The 15,988-nt window shown below is 37.9% G+C and overlaps 3 protein-coding genes and 1 non-coding gene across 5 annotated transcripts; 2 read left to right on the top strand and 2 right to left on the bottom strand.

The window, feature by feature from the left end:
* Positions 1-220: 220 nt before the first annotated feature.
* LOC137726386 (probable myosin-binding protein 4) lies at positions 221-4,604 on the bottom strand. 2 transcript variants are annotated; one of them, XM_068465307.1, is made up of 4 exons: positions 4,490-4,604; positions 2,569-3,947; positions 705-2,476; positions 221-611 (listed from the first exon to the last, which is right to left on the bottom strand). In XM_068465307.1, exons 2-3 carry the CDS (start codon positions 3,827-3,829, stop codon positions 726-728), a joined length of 3,012 nt encoding a protein of 1,003 aa, XP_068321408.1. In that variant the 5' UTR covers positions 3,830-3,947; positions 4,490-4,604; the 3' UTR covers positions 221-611; positions 705-725. The 2 variants fall into 2 exon arrangements, with proteins under 2 accessions (XP_068321408.1, XP_068321409.1); XM_068465308.1 differs by having other exon boundaries at positions 705-2,473.
* Positions 4,605-5,728: 1,124 nt separating this feature from the next.
* LOC137726979 (iron-sulfur protein required for NADH dehydrogenase, mitochondrial-like) lies at positions 5,729-10,136 on the top strand. The gene is made up of 8 exons (XM_068465928.1): positions 5,729-6,153; positions 6,263-6,383; positions 6,870-6,992; positions 7,502-7,599; positions 8,453-8,579; positions 9,023-9,108; positions 9,225-9,350; positions 9,811-10,136. The coding sequence occupies exons 1-8, from the start codon at positions 6,127-6,129 to the stop codon at positions 9,970-9,972; spliced, it is 870 nt and encodes a 289-aa protein (XP_068322029.1). The 5' UTR covers positions 5,729-6,126; the 3' UTR covers positions 9,973-10,136.
* LOC137727162 (U1 spliceosomal RNA) lies at positions 5,764-5,925 on the bottom strand. Its single transcript, XR_011067735.1, has one exon. It is a non-coding gene; the product is annotated as a U1 spliceosomal RNA (small nuclear RNA).
* Positions 10,137-11,446: 1,310 nt separating the features above from the next.
* On the top strand, positions 11,447-14,749 carry LOC137726671 (fructokinase-1-like). Its single transcript, XM_068465610.1, has 5 exons — positions 11,447-12,007; positions 12,482-12,732; positions 12,824-13,115; positions 13,236-13,388; positions 13,864-14,749. The coding sequence occupies exons 1-5, from the start codon at positions 11,618-11,620 to the stop codon at positions 14,248-14,250; spliced, it is 1,473 nt and encodes a 490-aa protein (XP_068321711.1). The 5' UTR covers positions 11,447-11,617; the 3' UTR covers positions 14,251-14,749.
* Positions 14,750-15,988: the final 1,239 nt, after the last annotated feature.

Genomic DNA, 15,988 nt, shown 5'->3' with positions numbered 1-15,988 from the left:
AGAGAGGCAAATAGACGCGATGCACACCCGCAACATGCAAAGTTGCTTATTGCATCCAAGCTGGTGTTAAATGAACGAGGTGGTTAGATAGACGTGCTGTACACGCATTATCATCCATAGCAAGAAATTTCTAATGAGGATTATGCAGTACCTGAACATCTATTTTGGGAAAAGCTCTGGAGAAAACTTCTCTAAACTTACTATAAAAGCTCTGCTTGAATTTACAATGGAAGTGGTTTGGCGAAAAATGGAGCCTTAACCTTGAGAACAAGAAATAGCAACTACACAAAAATACTAATTTTACAGCCTTATCAATAAATTTGAACTTACTAAAAACCTGACCGCTCTCCAAACAAACAAGAGGGAAATTCGACCTAGAGAGAAAAAAGAGACGATGGAAAATAGCACGCTTACGAGATGATAACGCTATGTCCTCGTATAGACCTTGATTTCGTTTTTCCTTCCAAGAGTTTTGGCTGGTACCTGTACATGAAATCATTTTGATTTTTCATGGTTGTATGTGACTGAAGGAATGCAATTGATTTCTTCATTTGACACCCAAATGCTCGAGAGATGAATCAATATTTCTGCCTTCAAAATTTCAAATGTACCTGACAAAAGAATGCATGAATGGTAAGGCAAATGTTGGAAAACAGATTAAGCAGAAGCAAAAGCACATTTAAGTCCTTGGATATCATACGTACCGTGTAATTTTCCATTTGAAGTTAGGGAACAGACTGATTTCTGAAAGCTGCACCAATTTTTCGCAGTTCTCGTAGCTGCTGAGCTATCTCTTGAATGAACTGTAGCCCTTCCTGTCCATTTTGAAGAGAGTAAAGCATGTGCTCAAGAAAATCATGATCAGTCTCGAGTGCCTCCAACCTGTCATTAAGGTCTGAGATTTCATTTTCCAGAACAACCAAATCTGAATCTTTTTCCTCTTCACAGTCTAAGCTATCGGAATGAATTGGTCCCTCTTGAGAAGCAGCACTTCCGTTTGATATGTGTAAATCATTCGGCGTCTGCACAACTTCCTCTTCAATCTGACCATTTAATAGAAGCCTGAATTTTCTAGGCGTCTCTACTTGATCCGGTTCATCATTTGTTTGCTTTCTAGAATGCCCACCATTAGGCATGCTGGTAGAAGCTCCATTACAGGAAATCTCGGAAAGCTTCCTCTCCAAGCTCTTCAAACAATTTGAAATGTACAACTTTTCATCTTCAAATTCTAAGAGTGTTGTCTCAGAAAAAAGGCGTTCATTGCTAGCTTTAGGTACTTCAGTAACTGTTGAGTTACCAGTAACTTTGACATCACTTCTTACACTGGGAACAACAGTACTCTCCACTGTGTCTATCTCACCTTTCAAATTACAACTTTTTCCCTGCAATACTGGGAATGCTGGCAATTCCGGCATTGGCATACTCTCCATTGTTGATTCATCTGGGATATCGAAGTTAGAAAATTCTAGCTCTGCTTCCAAGTCCTGTATATGTTTCTCCTTTTCAGCTAGGAGATCATTGGCCTTTTCAAGTGCATCTACATCAAACTCAGCCTGCTCTTCCATCATTCTTAAGTACTGAAGGGCCTCCATATGGATTGCAGCTTTCTCTTCTTGTAGCTTTGTGATCATGGCCATTGCCTGATTTGCAGCAATTTCAGCGGCATTCCTTTCTTCATCTAGTTCCTTAAACAACTCCTTTAAGCTTTTTCTATAATAATCAACCTGTCGTTTTAACCGATCAACAATACTTTCACCTTCAATTTCACTAACATATCCTCCATCCAGAGAGTCTACTGACCATGATGTTTTAAACCCCGGATTTGGATTAGAATTGGAAGCATCAGTTACCTGCTTTTCATCACCACCACCACCACATACCCCTGAAATTGTATTATTTGATGATAAATTACTGTTGTGAGCAGAAGAGTTGGAAGCATCTGGTACCGGCTTTTCATCACCAACACCACATACCACTGAAATTGTATTATTTGATGACAAATTACTCTCCTGAGCAGAAGATTTGGAAGCATCAGTTACCGGCGTTTTATCACCAACACCAAGTACTGCTGAACTTGTTTTATGTGATGATAAATTACTCTCCTGAGCAGAAGAATTGGAAGCATCAGCTACCAGTTTTTCATCACCAACACCATGTACCCCTGTAATTGTATTATTTGATGATAAATTTCTCTCCTGAGCAGAAGAACTTTGTGAGTTCGCTGGTTTCACTTCCCCATCAACTCTATCAAGTACCTTCACTGGAGGTTGTTCTTTAATAGAATCTCCTTCCTTACCAATGCCTGCTGACTCAGACACAGCATTTCCATTAATATGATTCGGCTTCGTAAGATCTGGATCGTTGATGATAAGATCAGTTTTAATAGGTGCTCCATCTGTTGCACTTATAGACTTCAAAAGTTCATCGTTTTTACTGATGGATGCATCTCCAAAGTCGCTTGTCCCAGCAAAACCTGCTAAATAATTTCAAAAGAGGATCAATGTAATAAGTAATAAGCTCATATAACTCGGATGAACTGGAATCAGAAAAGTGGAAAGTTGAGCTTACTCTTTTCAACAACAGTAAATGATGGAGGGATATCATCCAGTGAAATAAGCTCAGGGAATGCATAAGGGATGGAATTCTGACTCGCTTGCTGCCAGTTAAGTTCATCCAAGCCATTCTCTTGAGCAACATTCGAACCTAAGAATTTTACATCAGACCTCTTGCTACCATCTGGCTGCACACTTGAATCAGAAAGTGAAGGCTTGTGGTCCGTGGTAATGTTGCTCTGCTTTGCTGGATTCAAACCATTTGGCTGTGCTTTGAATGGTTTTTCTGAAGCATATTGAACTACTAAAGCTTCCTTCTTATGCTCCTCATTTCCAATAATTATGCTTCTACCACCGTCTTCATCAGAAAATGGAATCTCAGAATCGGTATCAGAACTAATCTTCAACTCAGTGTATCCTACATGTGACAAGGGATCCCGGCCAAGTTTTCCAGCACGACGAGTGGAGTCAGTATCAGAACTAATCCTCAACTTAGTGTATCCTACATGTGGTAAGGGATCCCAGCTAAAATTTCCAGGACGAAGAGTGGAGTCAGTATCAGAACTAATCCTCAACTCTCTGTGTCCTCTATGTGGCAAGCGATCCCAGCCAGGTTTTCCAGGACGATGAGTAGTTACTGATCCAGAAGTTTTATCCCTGGTCTTCTTTGAACCATCCCTACGAGGTATACGGCTACGGCTTGAAAAACGTGGCAAAGGGATATTAGGTTTGGAAGCAGATGATTTTCGTTGTTGTCCACGAGCATTTTCTCTAGGTCTACAAGGCCTACTGCAACAAGAGCATGTCCTTACACCCACAGAACCATGGACAAACTTTCTGTTCTGCATCGACCTCCTTGAACTGGAACTTCCAATATCAGAATCCGATTTACCACCAGAAAGCATGTGTTTTTCGGGGTTGGACTTGCCCTTTTTGGTGTATGACTTGAGGCAATCTTCACACATTCCACTGTGATCGTGTTTACCATAAATTTGAGAAGACAACCATGACGAGAACTCAGATATGTGGTTACTGCAAAGTAGATCCTGATAAAGTTGAGGTTTTTCACTACCTATAACATGCTCAAACCTGGAGCAAAAGATGCAAGGCTTTTGCAAATTGCAATAGTCTGCAAATTTAGTCAGCAGATAGGATAATAGTCCGTCGACAAGCAGAAGAAAGATCAATACCCATTCACATGCTGCAGATGTTAGAATGGTTACAAACCCCTCAAAGTTTTTCTGCACATGTACAGATGGATTCCCCTTTGCTGCCATCTGCCTACCAATTGTTCTACAATCTCATGACCTTCCAGTTACAAAAACTCGAGGAAATCACTGGTTGATCAAGGTAATAGCTGCTCCTATCCACCCAAATCAGAATTAAGCATCCCATCTTCAATCACCAGCCCAAGAAAAGATACAAAAGAAGCAATTAGGCACGTCAAACCATATTTATCAAATCAGAAGACAATCAGACATTAAACTCTAACCATCCCAACTGTTATAAACAATGACAAATCAACAAACAACGATAAACCTTAAATAAAAAGAAACGATACTCACCTAACCCAATTAACGTGAGAAACCCAGAAGGATTCATGAACAAAGCAATAAACTTTTCTGCAAATTCTAATGTTTCAAGCATATGAAAGATTGCCCACATATTAATTTCTTCGAAAAATCTATAAAATTAAGGAATTTCAAACAAAACAACCCACAAAAAAAGGACCACGAAAAGGGCATCACCCAATCCAACACAATGTGCATTGCAATTTCAGAAAACAAATAAATCCCAGATTAGTGTTATTCTAAAAAAAAATTAAAGTCTATACCCTTGATGATTTCTCGGGTTTAATTCACTCATGAAAAATGTAATGGGAAGAAAGATGAACAAAAAAAGGAAAGGGAAAGAGAACCAGAGAGAGTGGGAGGTACCTGGAATGGAGCTTGACGGAGGATCAAAAGGTGAAAGGGGAAAAAACGCAACTTCGGAATAAAAACATGAAAGAAAAAACAAGAGAAGGAAAATGAAAAGTTTGGAGGAATTACGAGCAGGTCCTTGCGTGGGAAAGGAAAGTGAGTGACCGTTGAAACCAACCGCCGGAAGATTTGTTTGGATGCCACTAAAAGCGAAGCTCCAAGGTTTAGCTGGTTCATGAATTAACACGTAATAAAATCACATAACATGGCCAACTGTTTAATTCATTTATAGGTGCTATTATAAAGAAAAAAAAATGTTAGAAACAAGTTTTTTGATATTTTATTGATTTATAGAGTTAATAATTTAGTGTCAAACTTATCAGCCGAATTTAAAACCTTCCACTCATAAATCAAAAAGTAGTATCGAATGGTCTAGATTGTAGTGTTAAATGTTGTGTTACAACAAATTTAAGTAAAATAATTTAGTTTTTAAATTGTTATTGACATGCTGAAAAATGTTATTTTAGACTATAAATTTTAAAATAAACAAGAGAAAATTTGTGTACTATGTTTCGAATTACCAATAGCAACGCTATTTTGTTTTGGGTGCATTTTTTCTCACTCATTCTCAAGTGGTGGTAATGCTTATCATCCTATTTATTACTATTTGATGAGTTTAAATTTTGGTATTTGTGTCCGTTTTCTACACAAATCTCAAAATTTAAACTTATCTAACGCTGATAAATAAGGTGGTAAGTCTCACCATCATTTTAGTGCGGTTAGCAAAAACCTTTCGTTTTTACTTTAAATAAAAATAAAAGAGAAAAGAGGATTCGGTCTTTCACAAAGAAAGGATATTTTGTTATTATATTCTTGTGATATTGTTGGTGAGATGCATGGTTGGGGGCACGAATGGGTTCACCTGTCAAATCGTGCATGTTGACAGCTGATCTCACACGTCCAATGCCGACTATTTCTTTCACCTTTACTAAATTGCTAATACCAATTCAATTGTAATTTGCGGGTTAGTAATTACGCACAATCACAATTTCTTTCACCTTTACTAAATTGCTAATACCAATTCAATTGTAATTTGCGGGTTAGTAATTACGCACAATCACAAATACTTGTAACTTGTAAGAATGTAACATGTATTAGGTAGTTTTTAAGGAGTCATTCTTATTTACTTGTAAATCAATTTTTTTTAATTGAAGTTGTTAATGGCAGTTTAATTTATACAAACTTCATCCCCAAATTGGAGAGTAAATTAGAAGGTTAAACTTGAATTGGAAGGGGCCGCGCGTACGCAGGCCCCCACTGCCACAAATTATGACGTTGGCTCTCCCACTTTGGGGAGACCATAGGCGGGCACCCCTCCTAAGTGCAATGGAGGTCACCAACCCAGGCCATGGGCCTCCTTGATCACCCATAGACCCCGTCCAGGTAAGTATGGAATCCGTTTCCTCCCCCTCCTATTTTCTACTCTCTCCCCTCTCCCCACTCTCCTTCCCTCCGTCGATGTGGGACTCAATCCAATCTTACAAGTTCCAACAACAACAACCGACTCAAATTCTAAATCCTAAACCCCCACAAAAAAAAACACAAAGCACACAGTCTCACAGTCTACCATTTGCTGAAGAAGCTTGGAATTGATGAGGGGACTGCTCAAATCCTTAACTGTAAGTCTTCTGCTTTGTGGGTATCCGAAAGTTGTTTGCTTTTTTGCTTGGAGTTTGCGGAAGGAGCTGATTGTGTTGTGTGATTGAATGAATGTGTGTGTTTGCACAGAGGGTTGGAGGAGGTGTTAGGGGTTATAACTCGGCGAGGAAGGACCTTCGGATTCAGGGGGTTAAGCATGCCATTGCTGTCGCTTCTGGTAAAGGCGGTGTGGGAAAGTCCACCACCGCAGGTACCATTTTGTTTTTTCACATTTTTGGATTTTTACCGATATGGTTTTCGTTTAAATGTTAATATCTATAAAGGGTTGAAATTTTGAGTTTGTGAGCATTTTAGCTATCTGGGTTATACTGAAATTGTGTAAATACGCACCCTTTTTGTGATTGCATTGGTCTCCAGAAGGATAAGTTTCCGGATAGTGGTGAGCTGAGGACTACCAAGCTCCTGAACGTCTTTGATTATTTTCTGCTGTTTTGGTTAATTTTGTCATTGAAAAGATGAAAAAAATGGTGTCTTTGCCTTATTAGGTGCTGGAGTTGCGAGGTAGCTATAAGTGACTCCAATTTTAGATGGTAAAATATGCATGAAAGTTTAGGATTTACCATCTCGGTGATTTCACATTTTGAAGATTTAAGTCTTGCAAAAGAACTCCACGGCAATGCTTACTTTGTGATTCTGATGATTCAGAATAATTTACGCGTAGTGGTTGGAATTGCAGTTAATCTGGCTGTTGCACTTGCTAACAAGTGCCAGATGAAGGTTGGCTTGCTTGATGCTGACATGTATGGACCAAATGTTCCGATAATGATGAAGCTCGACAGAAAGCCTGAAGTGACTGATGGTATTTGTTTATTTTTCTTGAGTTCACTTAAGAGATTATAATTTATCTGGTCAATCTTGAAATAAGTGTAAACAGAGATAACATGGCAGCTAAGATTTCCAATCAGTTTCAGTATCTCCAAAAGCTTCCTGTACCATACTAGTCTTTGCATTTCACAGTATAATCAACCTCTTCTTTTTGCTAAGCCAGTCATTATATAGGCATTGCGAGAATTTAGTTTTTCATATTTTCTGCAGTGTAAGCATGTGTCATTTCATAATCAAGTCAAACTTTTGGGCTCAGCAGAAGACAAGTCCTATAAACAAGTATCCCTCTACATTCCCACACAAACATATTAGATAACAAGTTCATGGTTTGCATCTTCTGTTAGATCTGGTATTATCTCTATTATGAAGCAAACATCTAATATCTAAGACATACAAAAGCACCAGACATATACACTTCCTACTATTTACTGCTTCCTTAATGCTACATTTGAGAATATTAACGTTATAGTCGTCTTCTACCAGATAAAAAAATGATTCCAATCGAGAGCTATGGAGTCAAGTGTATGTCAATGGGACTTCTTGTGGATAAGGATGCTCCACTTGTTTGGAGAGGTCCTATGGTATAACTTTGCAAACTCTAAGTCTTTTATTGCTTAATTGCTTATATAATTTTATATCCCTTGTCATAACTTGATTGTTGGTGCTACCTTTTAATACTGAGTGCTAGTGTGTAGACTGCATCATTATTTAAGCACAGTTTATGAGATTTTGTTTCCTCCTAATCTTGCAAGAAGGCAAACTAATTAATTGAAGTGGTTCCTTTTGAAATGTAACCAAGCTGATTCTTTTCTTGTGTTTGTATGCGTGTGCACAAGTCTTCTTCATTCACACACACACACACACACACACACACATACATATACATACATACATACATACATACATACATACATACATACATACATACATACATACATATATCACTTATTTATTAATTGTTAAATATTTGGTTGCTATGAGTTTTGAAAGTTTTGTGCAGGGGTTTAAGAAATTTGTTATTATTTAGAGAAAATGAACAAAACACCCAAAAGTAATGGAAAGTTTCAAGAAGGTAGAAAGGCCAGGGTAAAGATAGCAGCAACTCACGAATTCAAGTTGGAATACCGAATATCTTGATAATGATGTGATAATCAGTAGTGTGTTAGAGCTGCCAAGAAGATACAGGATTGTCATTTGGTCTTCTCGTGCAAATATGGTGTTAAATGATCACAAGTGATAAATATGTTTGACCTGGGTGTCATGTAAATTATTAGTATGTTTTATTCTCACCATGTGGTCTGACTCTAAATGACATCAATTGGTCGTCTGGTCTCTATAGTATTGTACATTAGTCTTCTAATGGTTACGTGTGGCAAGAATAAAGTGCATTTCCAATCCATTTTTTCTCATAGTGTTTTGGTTTAATTCTTACAGGTATCGAGCGCTCTTGAAAAAATGACTAGGGGGGTTGACTGGGGAAATCTTGATATTCTTGTGGTAGATATGCCTCCCGGCACTGGTGATGCGCATATAACTGTATCCCAAAGGCTGCAATTATCAGGTGGTTGAAGATCATAACCTCAAAATGCTTTTGTACTTGTGTTCAAATTTCCCTCATTTGGTTTAGGCAGTATCTACTTTGATAACTGAGGTTCGTATCTTGTGCCTCAGAATCTTGTGCAATCTTTAATCTATGTTAAATGCATTTAGCAAACTATCAAAATACCGCAATCGCTTCTCTAACCTTCAGCCTGTAAATGTCCTATAATGTTTCAGCATGGTTGGCCTAATCATATAAGAAGGAATTTATATGTAAAATATAATGCTATTATATTTATAAATATTAAATACCAAAGTTTTCTGGTTTCTGAAGACATACAGATTCGTGCCCCTAGACCCCCTGCCCAAGAAGATCCAAGTAAAAGACCACTTTTACCCTTCCATATGAACTTGGTTTCACAACTATCATTTGGTTTTCCATAACAATTACTGGTTTGTTGGTAGGTGCATTGATTGTTTCAACGCCTCAAGATGTAGCATTAATGGATGCCCGTAGAGGAATTAACATGTTCTCTAAAGTCGAAGTTCCTGTATGATTTTATTATTCGTACATCATCTCTTAATATGTTTGCATTGTCATTGTAAGTTTGTGGAGATCATCGATGATGTAATTGTTAAGATAATTAAATTTGAATTGCTTTTGTAGATTTTGGGAATTGTAGAGAACATGAGCTATTTTAAGTGTCCACACTGTGCCGAATGTTCGTTCATTTTTGGGGAAGGAGGATCTCGTAAGACAGCAACCGAGATGGATTTGGACTTTGTTGGCGAGGTATGCTTAGTTTCATCTATTTCATGGTTATTTTCATTAGAGTAGGAAGGTAGAACTTTTAGATCTCCATGGTATCGGGACTCTTTGCTTGTCACTTTCTAAAATCGCTGTTGAACGCATATTGTTTTACTGCAAACCAGATTTCTTTTCTTGCAACAATACCATGAATGCCAATCTGCACAACATACATACCTCGTGGTAGTTTAATGGAACGCATATAAGATAATATGAGTGCCATGGTGTGTAATGCACACGCCACTTGAAGGGCTTCTTCAGAAGTGCTTTGGTGATTAGTGAACTAAATCAAATAAGCTTTCACGACCCTTTGTGTTTTCCATTTTCTCCGTTTGATCCTATTTTTATACAAAATGCACGTAACAGGATTTTTATCAGTGTATCTGAGATGAGTTGTACCTATGTGTTAATTAAGTTTTCTTAATCAAACTGCTTAACGTTTCAGATACCGTTGGAAGTAGGGATCAGAAAAGGCTCCGACAATGGCGTGCCAATAGTGATATCAGCTCCTGATTCTGATGTCTCGAAAGCATATGTGGATGTGGCTTGGAAAGTTGTAGACAGATTGGCAAAGGAAGAACAATCCCGTCCACAGATTTCCCTTTAATCACGTCCACAGATTGCCTTGTTCATGCCGTTATAATCTTTCCTGAGCATTGTCATAGAGTTATGTTAATCCCTCGAATGAGTACCGTGGCTGTATAAAGCTGAATTTATTCGAAACAGAAGAACAAAATTATCAGAAAACTCGTAGTATCGGATTCTAATTGATTAGAATATTTTCTGATAATCTGAAACCTGTATTGAGCAGAGCTACCGGAAATTGAAGTGTTGAACCATTTTTCATCTCTCAACATCTTTGAAAGGAGAAAATTTTCGGTGTAATCGGAACATAAGTTGTTATAGCAAGTGTCAAAGAGATACCAAAAAAATATATTTTTTTTTATTTATATTTTGACGCTTAATGTACTAGCTTACGTTGTGAGTATGTGAAAAAATTTCTATCCTTCGAAAGGAGCAAGGAGGGGTATCCGCTTTGCGACTTGTGCCCCCACCAACCCATCATCGTCATTATGCCTTAATATAAACAAAAAGGCCCCGCCTTCTCTCTCTCCTCTTCTCTCTTTCGGCTCATCACACAAGGCCAATTCTTTGCCTTTGTAAAAGCCACAAATTAAGGGTTAGACATCATAATGATGTCCCCCTTTTTCTTTGTCCCTTTCTTTAACCGAAAGTAGCTAGCACTCCACATGATTGAAATGAAATTGTTGCCAACTCATAATATGAGTCAATCACAACAATCTCCATCTTGACGAATACACCATGCAAAAATCCTTGCACCCATCACCAAAGCCCATTGGCCTTACGTACCAGCATGCACACTGTGAAAAAATTTCTATCCTTCGAAAGGAGCAAGGAGGGGTATCCGCTTTGCGACTTGTGCCCCCACCAACCCATCATCGTCAACATGACAGAATAAGTTTCATATTCTCAGATGAATAAGAAAGTTAAATTCAAGGGAACATGTAGAAGAATATGCATCTTCCATGTGGACCCCTAATAGGGCGCCAATTTGTATTTCTATCTAAACCACTATTATTAGTAAAGCTACAAGAACAAGTCAAGCTACTTTTATGCACCCTATGCATATCATTGGAATTGAATTAATTTAGATTTATTATTACGATCTAATGGTATTATTTTCATTTGTAAGTGAGAGGTTTTAAATTCGATTTTTGTCAAATGAGAATTTGAACTACATTATTATGGCTAGCCCAATATGAGACTTAGTTTACTCTTCCACCCCTTTAGTGTAGATAATATCGTTTATTTAAAAAAAAAAAAAAAAAAAAAAAAACCTCAATTCATGAACTGGTGCTCCAACTTATGCCACAAAACAAAGAATCGAACGACCTTTCAATGTACTCACAATACCATCAAACGATGTTACTATTTCACTCAACTTATGATGCTTGAAATTTATGGGAGTGATTAATAATTAAAAAAGTGAAGGATGAGAAATAACAATAAAGTAATAAGATAACAACCGAACACCAGTGGTGGGAACAAACAACGGACACTTGCAGAGCGTCAGCTGCACCACTTGACTCTGCAACCAAATCTTTTTCAATACTTCCGCCATTTCTACCGTCACTCGGTTCTTCGTTTCCCAATCCACTCAAAACCCCTCTCTCTCTTTCTCTCTCTCTCCTCCACAATCCCGCCATTCCCCCCCCTCTCTCTCTCTCTGAATGCATCACTGCACCATAACCCTGAAACCCCCAATCCCACACCATGTATCCTCCACTCACTCCCACCTGATATTTCCCCACAGCCCTAGGCTGACCCAATCCCAATCCCCCCTCATTTTTGCGCCAGTTTACGTTCGCGCCCGTTCCGTCTCCAACCGCACAGCCAGAGCGCTCGATGTTTCCGTTTCCAAACACTCCCCTAACTCTAGCTCCCCCAATGGCTCCGTGCACGATTGGAAGCCAAAGAGCGTCGGCGTTAAAAACGTAGATGTTGCTACTCTCGGCAATCTCTGCGTGGATATCGTCCTCAGTGTGCCCAAATTGCCCCCGCCCGATATCCGCGACCGCAAAGCTTACATGGACCTGTTATCCGCCTCCCCGCCGGATAAGGTTTGCTTCTCTCGCAGCCTCTGAGTATACCGGGAAAAGTTCTTTTTTTTTTTTTGTTGGGTAACCTTAATTTTTTTATTTCTTTGCATTTCCTGTACCATTGAAATTGAACCCATTTGATATTTTTTTTCTTTAGAAATGAACTAAAAGAGTTGAATTTGTTTCCGTGACTGCTAATTTCATCTCATTCTGAAGCAATTTGGAGTATTTTATTTGTTGGGATTCTTTGATTACAGCTTGCTTTGTGATCAAGGTTATAAATTTCGACCCAGTATAATGATTATGGTTTTTGTTTCTCACTCAATACTTTTGTTTCGTCTTAATTTGAGCTTTTTAGTTCTCTTTTGTAAATGTTGCTTTGCATTATGCAGTAGTTTCTATGAAGAACAGTGTAAAATACTTCCAATCTTATGTAGATGATATGCATCTCCGCGGATAAGTTTTCTGAATTTGATTATATGGTTTGAAATGTAGCAATACTGGGAAGCTGGTGGAAACTGCAATATGGCCATAGCAGCTGCAAGACTAGGACTTCATTGCATCGCGATTGGGCATGTGGGTAACGAAGTATATGGACAGTTCCTTTTAGATGTTCTTCAAGATGAAGGAATTAGAATGGTTGGAATGAGTGACAACAATACCAATGTTGACAGTTCAGCTGCATCATATGAAACACTTTTGTGCTGGGTTCTCGTCGATCCATTGCAAAGACATGGTTTTTGCAGGTAAATATTTTCCACAATTTTCTTTTCTTTAAGTAATTTCATCTCCTTTGTAAAGAATGGCAATCTGAATTGACTTGGTTTCTTTTATCAGCCGAGCTGATTTCAGTAAGGAGCCTGCATTCAGTTGGATGAGCAAATTATCTGCACAAGTAAAGACTGCTATAAAACAGTCAAAGATTCTGTTCTGCAATGGTTATGGCTTTGATGAACTCTCTCCGGGTGTAATAGCTGCAGCTGTAGAGTATGCCGTCGAAGTTGGTACATCAATTTTCTTCGACCCTGGACCACGTGGTAAAAGCCTTTCTGCTGGTACAACAGAAGAACGCGAAGCACTTAACGTGTTGTTGAGGATGAGTGATGTTCTTCTTCTAACTTCTGATGAGGTTTGATTTACTGTTACCCACTATTAATCTTATGCTAATTTACTCTATCTTATAGTGTGCGAAGTTTTTCTCTTGTCTTGCTGCTTTCTAAGACATTGGGATGATATTAATGATTTCCAGGCTGAGTCATTGACGGGCATTAAAAACCCAGTATTAGCAGGGCAGGAGCTGCTCAAGCAAGGGGTGCTCACAAAATGGGTGATTGTCAAAATGGGTCCAAGGGGTTCAATTCTAATAACCAGGTCAAGTATTTCTTGCGCACCAGCGTTTGAGGTATCAGTTTCTAACTTGACATTTTCTTATGACATTGCCTGTGAACTTTTAGCTTACTTGTTTTATGATATCAGACTCGTGCATGTTTATTAATTCTTGCTAGATTTTTTTTGTTCTACATCTAACTTTGGATCAAATTTTGTACATTGCATGTTGTTTGCCATCATGCACGCCCTTTCACGCCAAAATCATATTTGTTATATTTAAGTTTTTAACCACAACAATGAAAAGAAAAGGTTTCCAAAAGTGTTATACATGCTCGAGATACATCTGCTTGCTCTGTGTGCTTGTGCTTGTATGTAGCTTGAACCTTCCTACAAATAAGAGTATTTGGTAGATGATATCTTTTGGCCAAAAGTAATTGTGCATATAGGAGTACCTTAATATTCTGTTGTATCCTGTTTGAATTCAATTCCAACTCTCTTTATTGGCTATACACCAATGAATACTTAGTTCTTATACTGAAATGTGACAGGTAAATGTCGTAGACACTGTTGGGTGTGGAGATAGTTTCGTGGCTGCGATTGCGTATGGTTTTATCCACAATATGCCGAAGGTTAACACATTAGCAGTTGCAAATGCTGTAGGTGCTGCAACCGCCACAGGTTGTGGTGCTGGTAGGAATGTGGCAACCTTGGAGAAAGTAATAGAACTTATAAGTGCATCTAATCTCAAGCAGAATGAAAAATTTTGGAATGAGTTAATTGATGAAAATTTTGGTGTCGATGAAATTACATCTCTCTCAAATTTGGTCGTAGATGGAAGTGACAACCGGTTAAATTGTGTATCCTTGCAGAAGGTGGTATCCGAATTGCTTCCTAAGCTTAAATCTGCACAGTTAGAAAGAAAAGTGCCTTTTTGATAGATCATAACAACAGTAGGTTTATAGCAATTGGAGCTACTTGATTCTCCAGTTTAATTACAACCTTGGAATTCTACCACCATAAAATTGAGTACTTTCGGGGGAAAACATGAGTTTCAAGCAGGAGTCAGTGAGCTTGCATAGCTTGAAGCCTTGAAGTTCATCTATTGATTCAGTCAATGTTGTAGGCGAGGGTATTGATTGGTGCTTCTAGTATGTGCTTTGGCAATTGGCATGAGATGGCCTTGCTTTCCAGGTTTCTGCAAGCAGATTTTCTACACACTTGTGCGTAATTTTAACACCGATGTTTTTCTCCTTTTGCCTGAATCAAAAGCAGAATCAAGGGACAAAAATAAACATGAGCAGGTAAAAATAGCGTGTGGAAATGATTTCCTTATTGTTGTTGTTCAGGTGCTTTAGGGCCTGATATTTCGTGTAAAAGAAGAAAAAATGAATCTTATTTGTTATGGGTTTTATTATATCATACATCATTCTTTCATTGGCACTTCCATTTTCACTTTTTCATTTCCTTCCACCCCCCCTTTTTGTTTAGACAATCTTGTAGAATCGAGAGACATAATTGAGGAGATGAGTATATAATGTAAAAGAGGAGGATTGCGGAAATCACTCTCCATAATTAACTTTACCCCTCCCCTCGGTTTTTTGAGTGGCAATGCTATACGCCTACAATTATAAGAAGGGTTTACATGAAACGGGCTGATTATCATATACTGTTTTTTAGCCAATAATCTAATGTTATGTGCATAAATGTATTATTGAATCGGAATATCATGTGACAGTGAACTTATTTTATGTAAGTTATTCTCGTACAACCCACATACTATGCGGTGGCTGATTGCGTTGACATTCTTAATTGAACACCATGATATGCACGCATCAACATCAAGAGAAGAACACTTTAGTGGTAAAAACTAATTGAAAATTTTCTCCACATCCTCTCCATTTTCAATAACATTTTACTGGAGTGAAAAAAAAAAAAAAAGGAAAAGTTACTGTCAATGTGGGCCCAAATTGAAAAAGGCAAATTCCCAAAAAAACCGAGAAGAAGAAGGAAGAACTACACAAGTGCCCCTGACTCTCCCCTAATTGGTAACTGCCCCTATTGGTCGTAGCCCTCATTTTCCACCAAACAACGCCCTTACCATCCCTCCATCGCTTCTTTTACTTTAATGCCCTCCCACCCCCCACCAACTCAATTATTTCTCAACCTCTCGCTATCTATATGGATGTGAGTGAAGGTCCCACACAACATAAAAATTAATACAAATACACTTGTTTATTTATCTTGGTACTCTAATTTATAATTTTATATAGTATTTTTTCTAAGAGGATGATTTTCACACTTTTAGCTTCTAACGTCCTTCTTTGTTCATGGTTGTCGAAGTGAAGAAATCAACGGAAACAACAAACATAGTTAAACATGAATGTGTGAAAAGCTAAATACGATATGTATTTATTATTTCTCTTTCCTTTAAACAAAGTGAAGATGTTTTAGTTTAAACATTTTATTATAGCACTCCGATTTACATGGATTTTGCATCAGAAAGTTATCACATTTTTTATAATAGTATGATCAATTGTATTATGTAATAAACTGAATAAAGACGTTCTTTTATAGTAATAGCATTTACATAAACTCTCTAATAAACAGAGTTCTCACATTCTATAATGGTAAAGTTTATGTGAATTTTGTAATGGACAAAATTATCACGATTGT

The sequence above is a fragment of the Pyrus communis genome, chromosome 2 (assembly GCF_963583255.1).
Source record: "Pyrus communis chromosome 2, drPyrComm1.1, whole genome shotgun sequence".
NCBI lineage: Eukaryota > Viridiplantae > Streptophyta > Magnoliopsida > Rosales > Rosaceae > Pyrus > Pyrus communis.
This window is presented reverse-complemented; position numbering and strand designations above follow the sequence as displayed.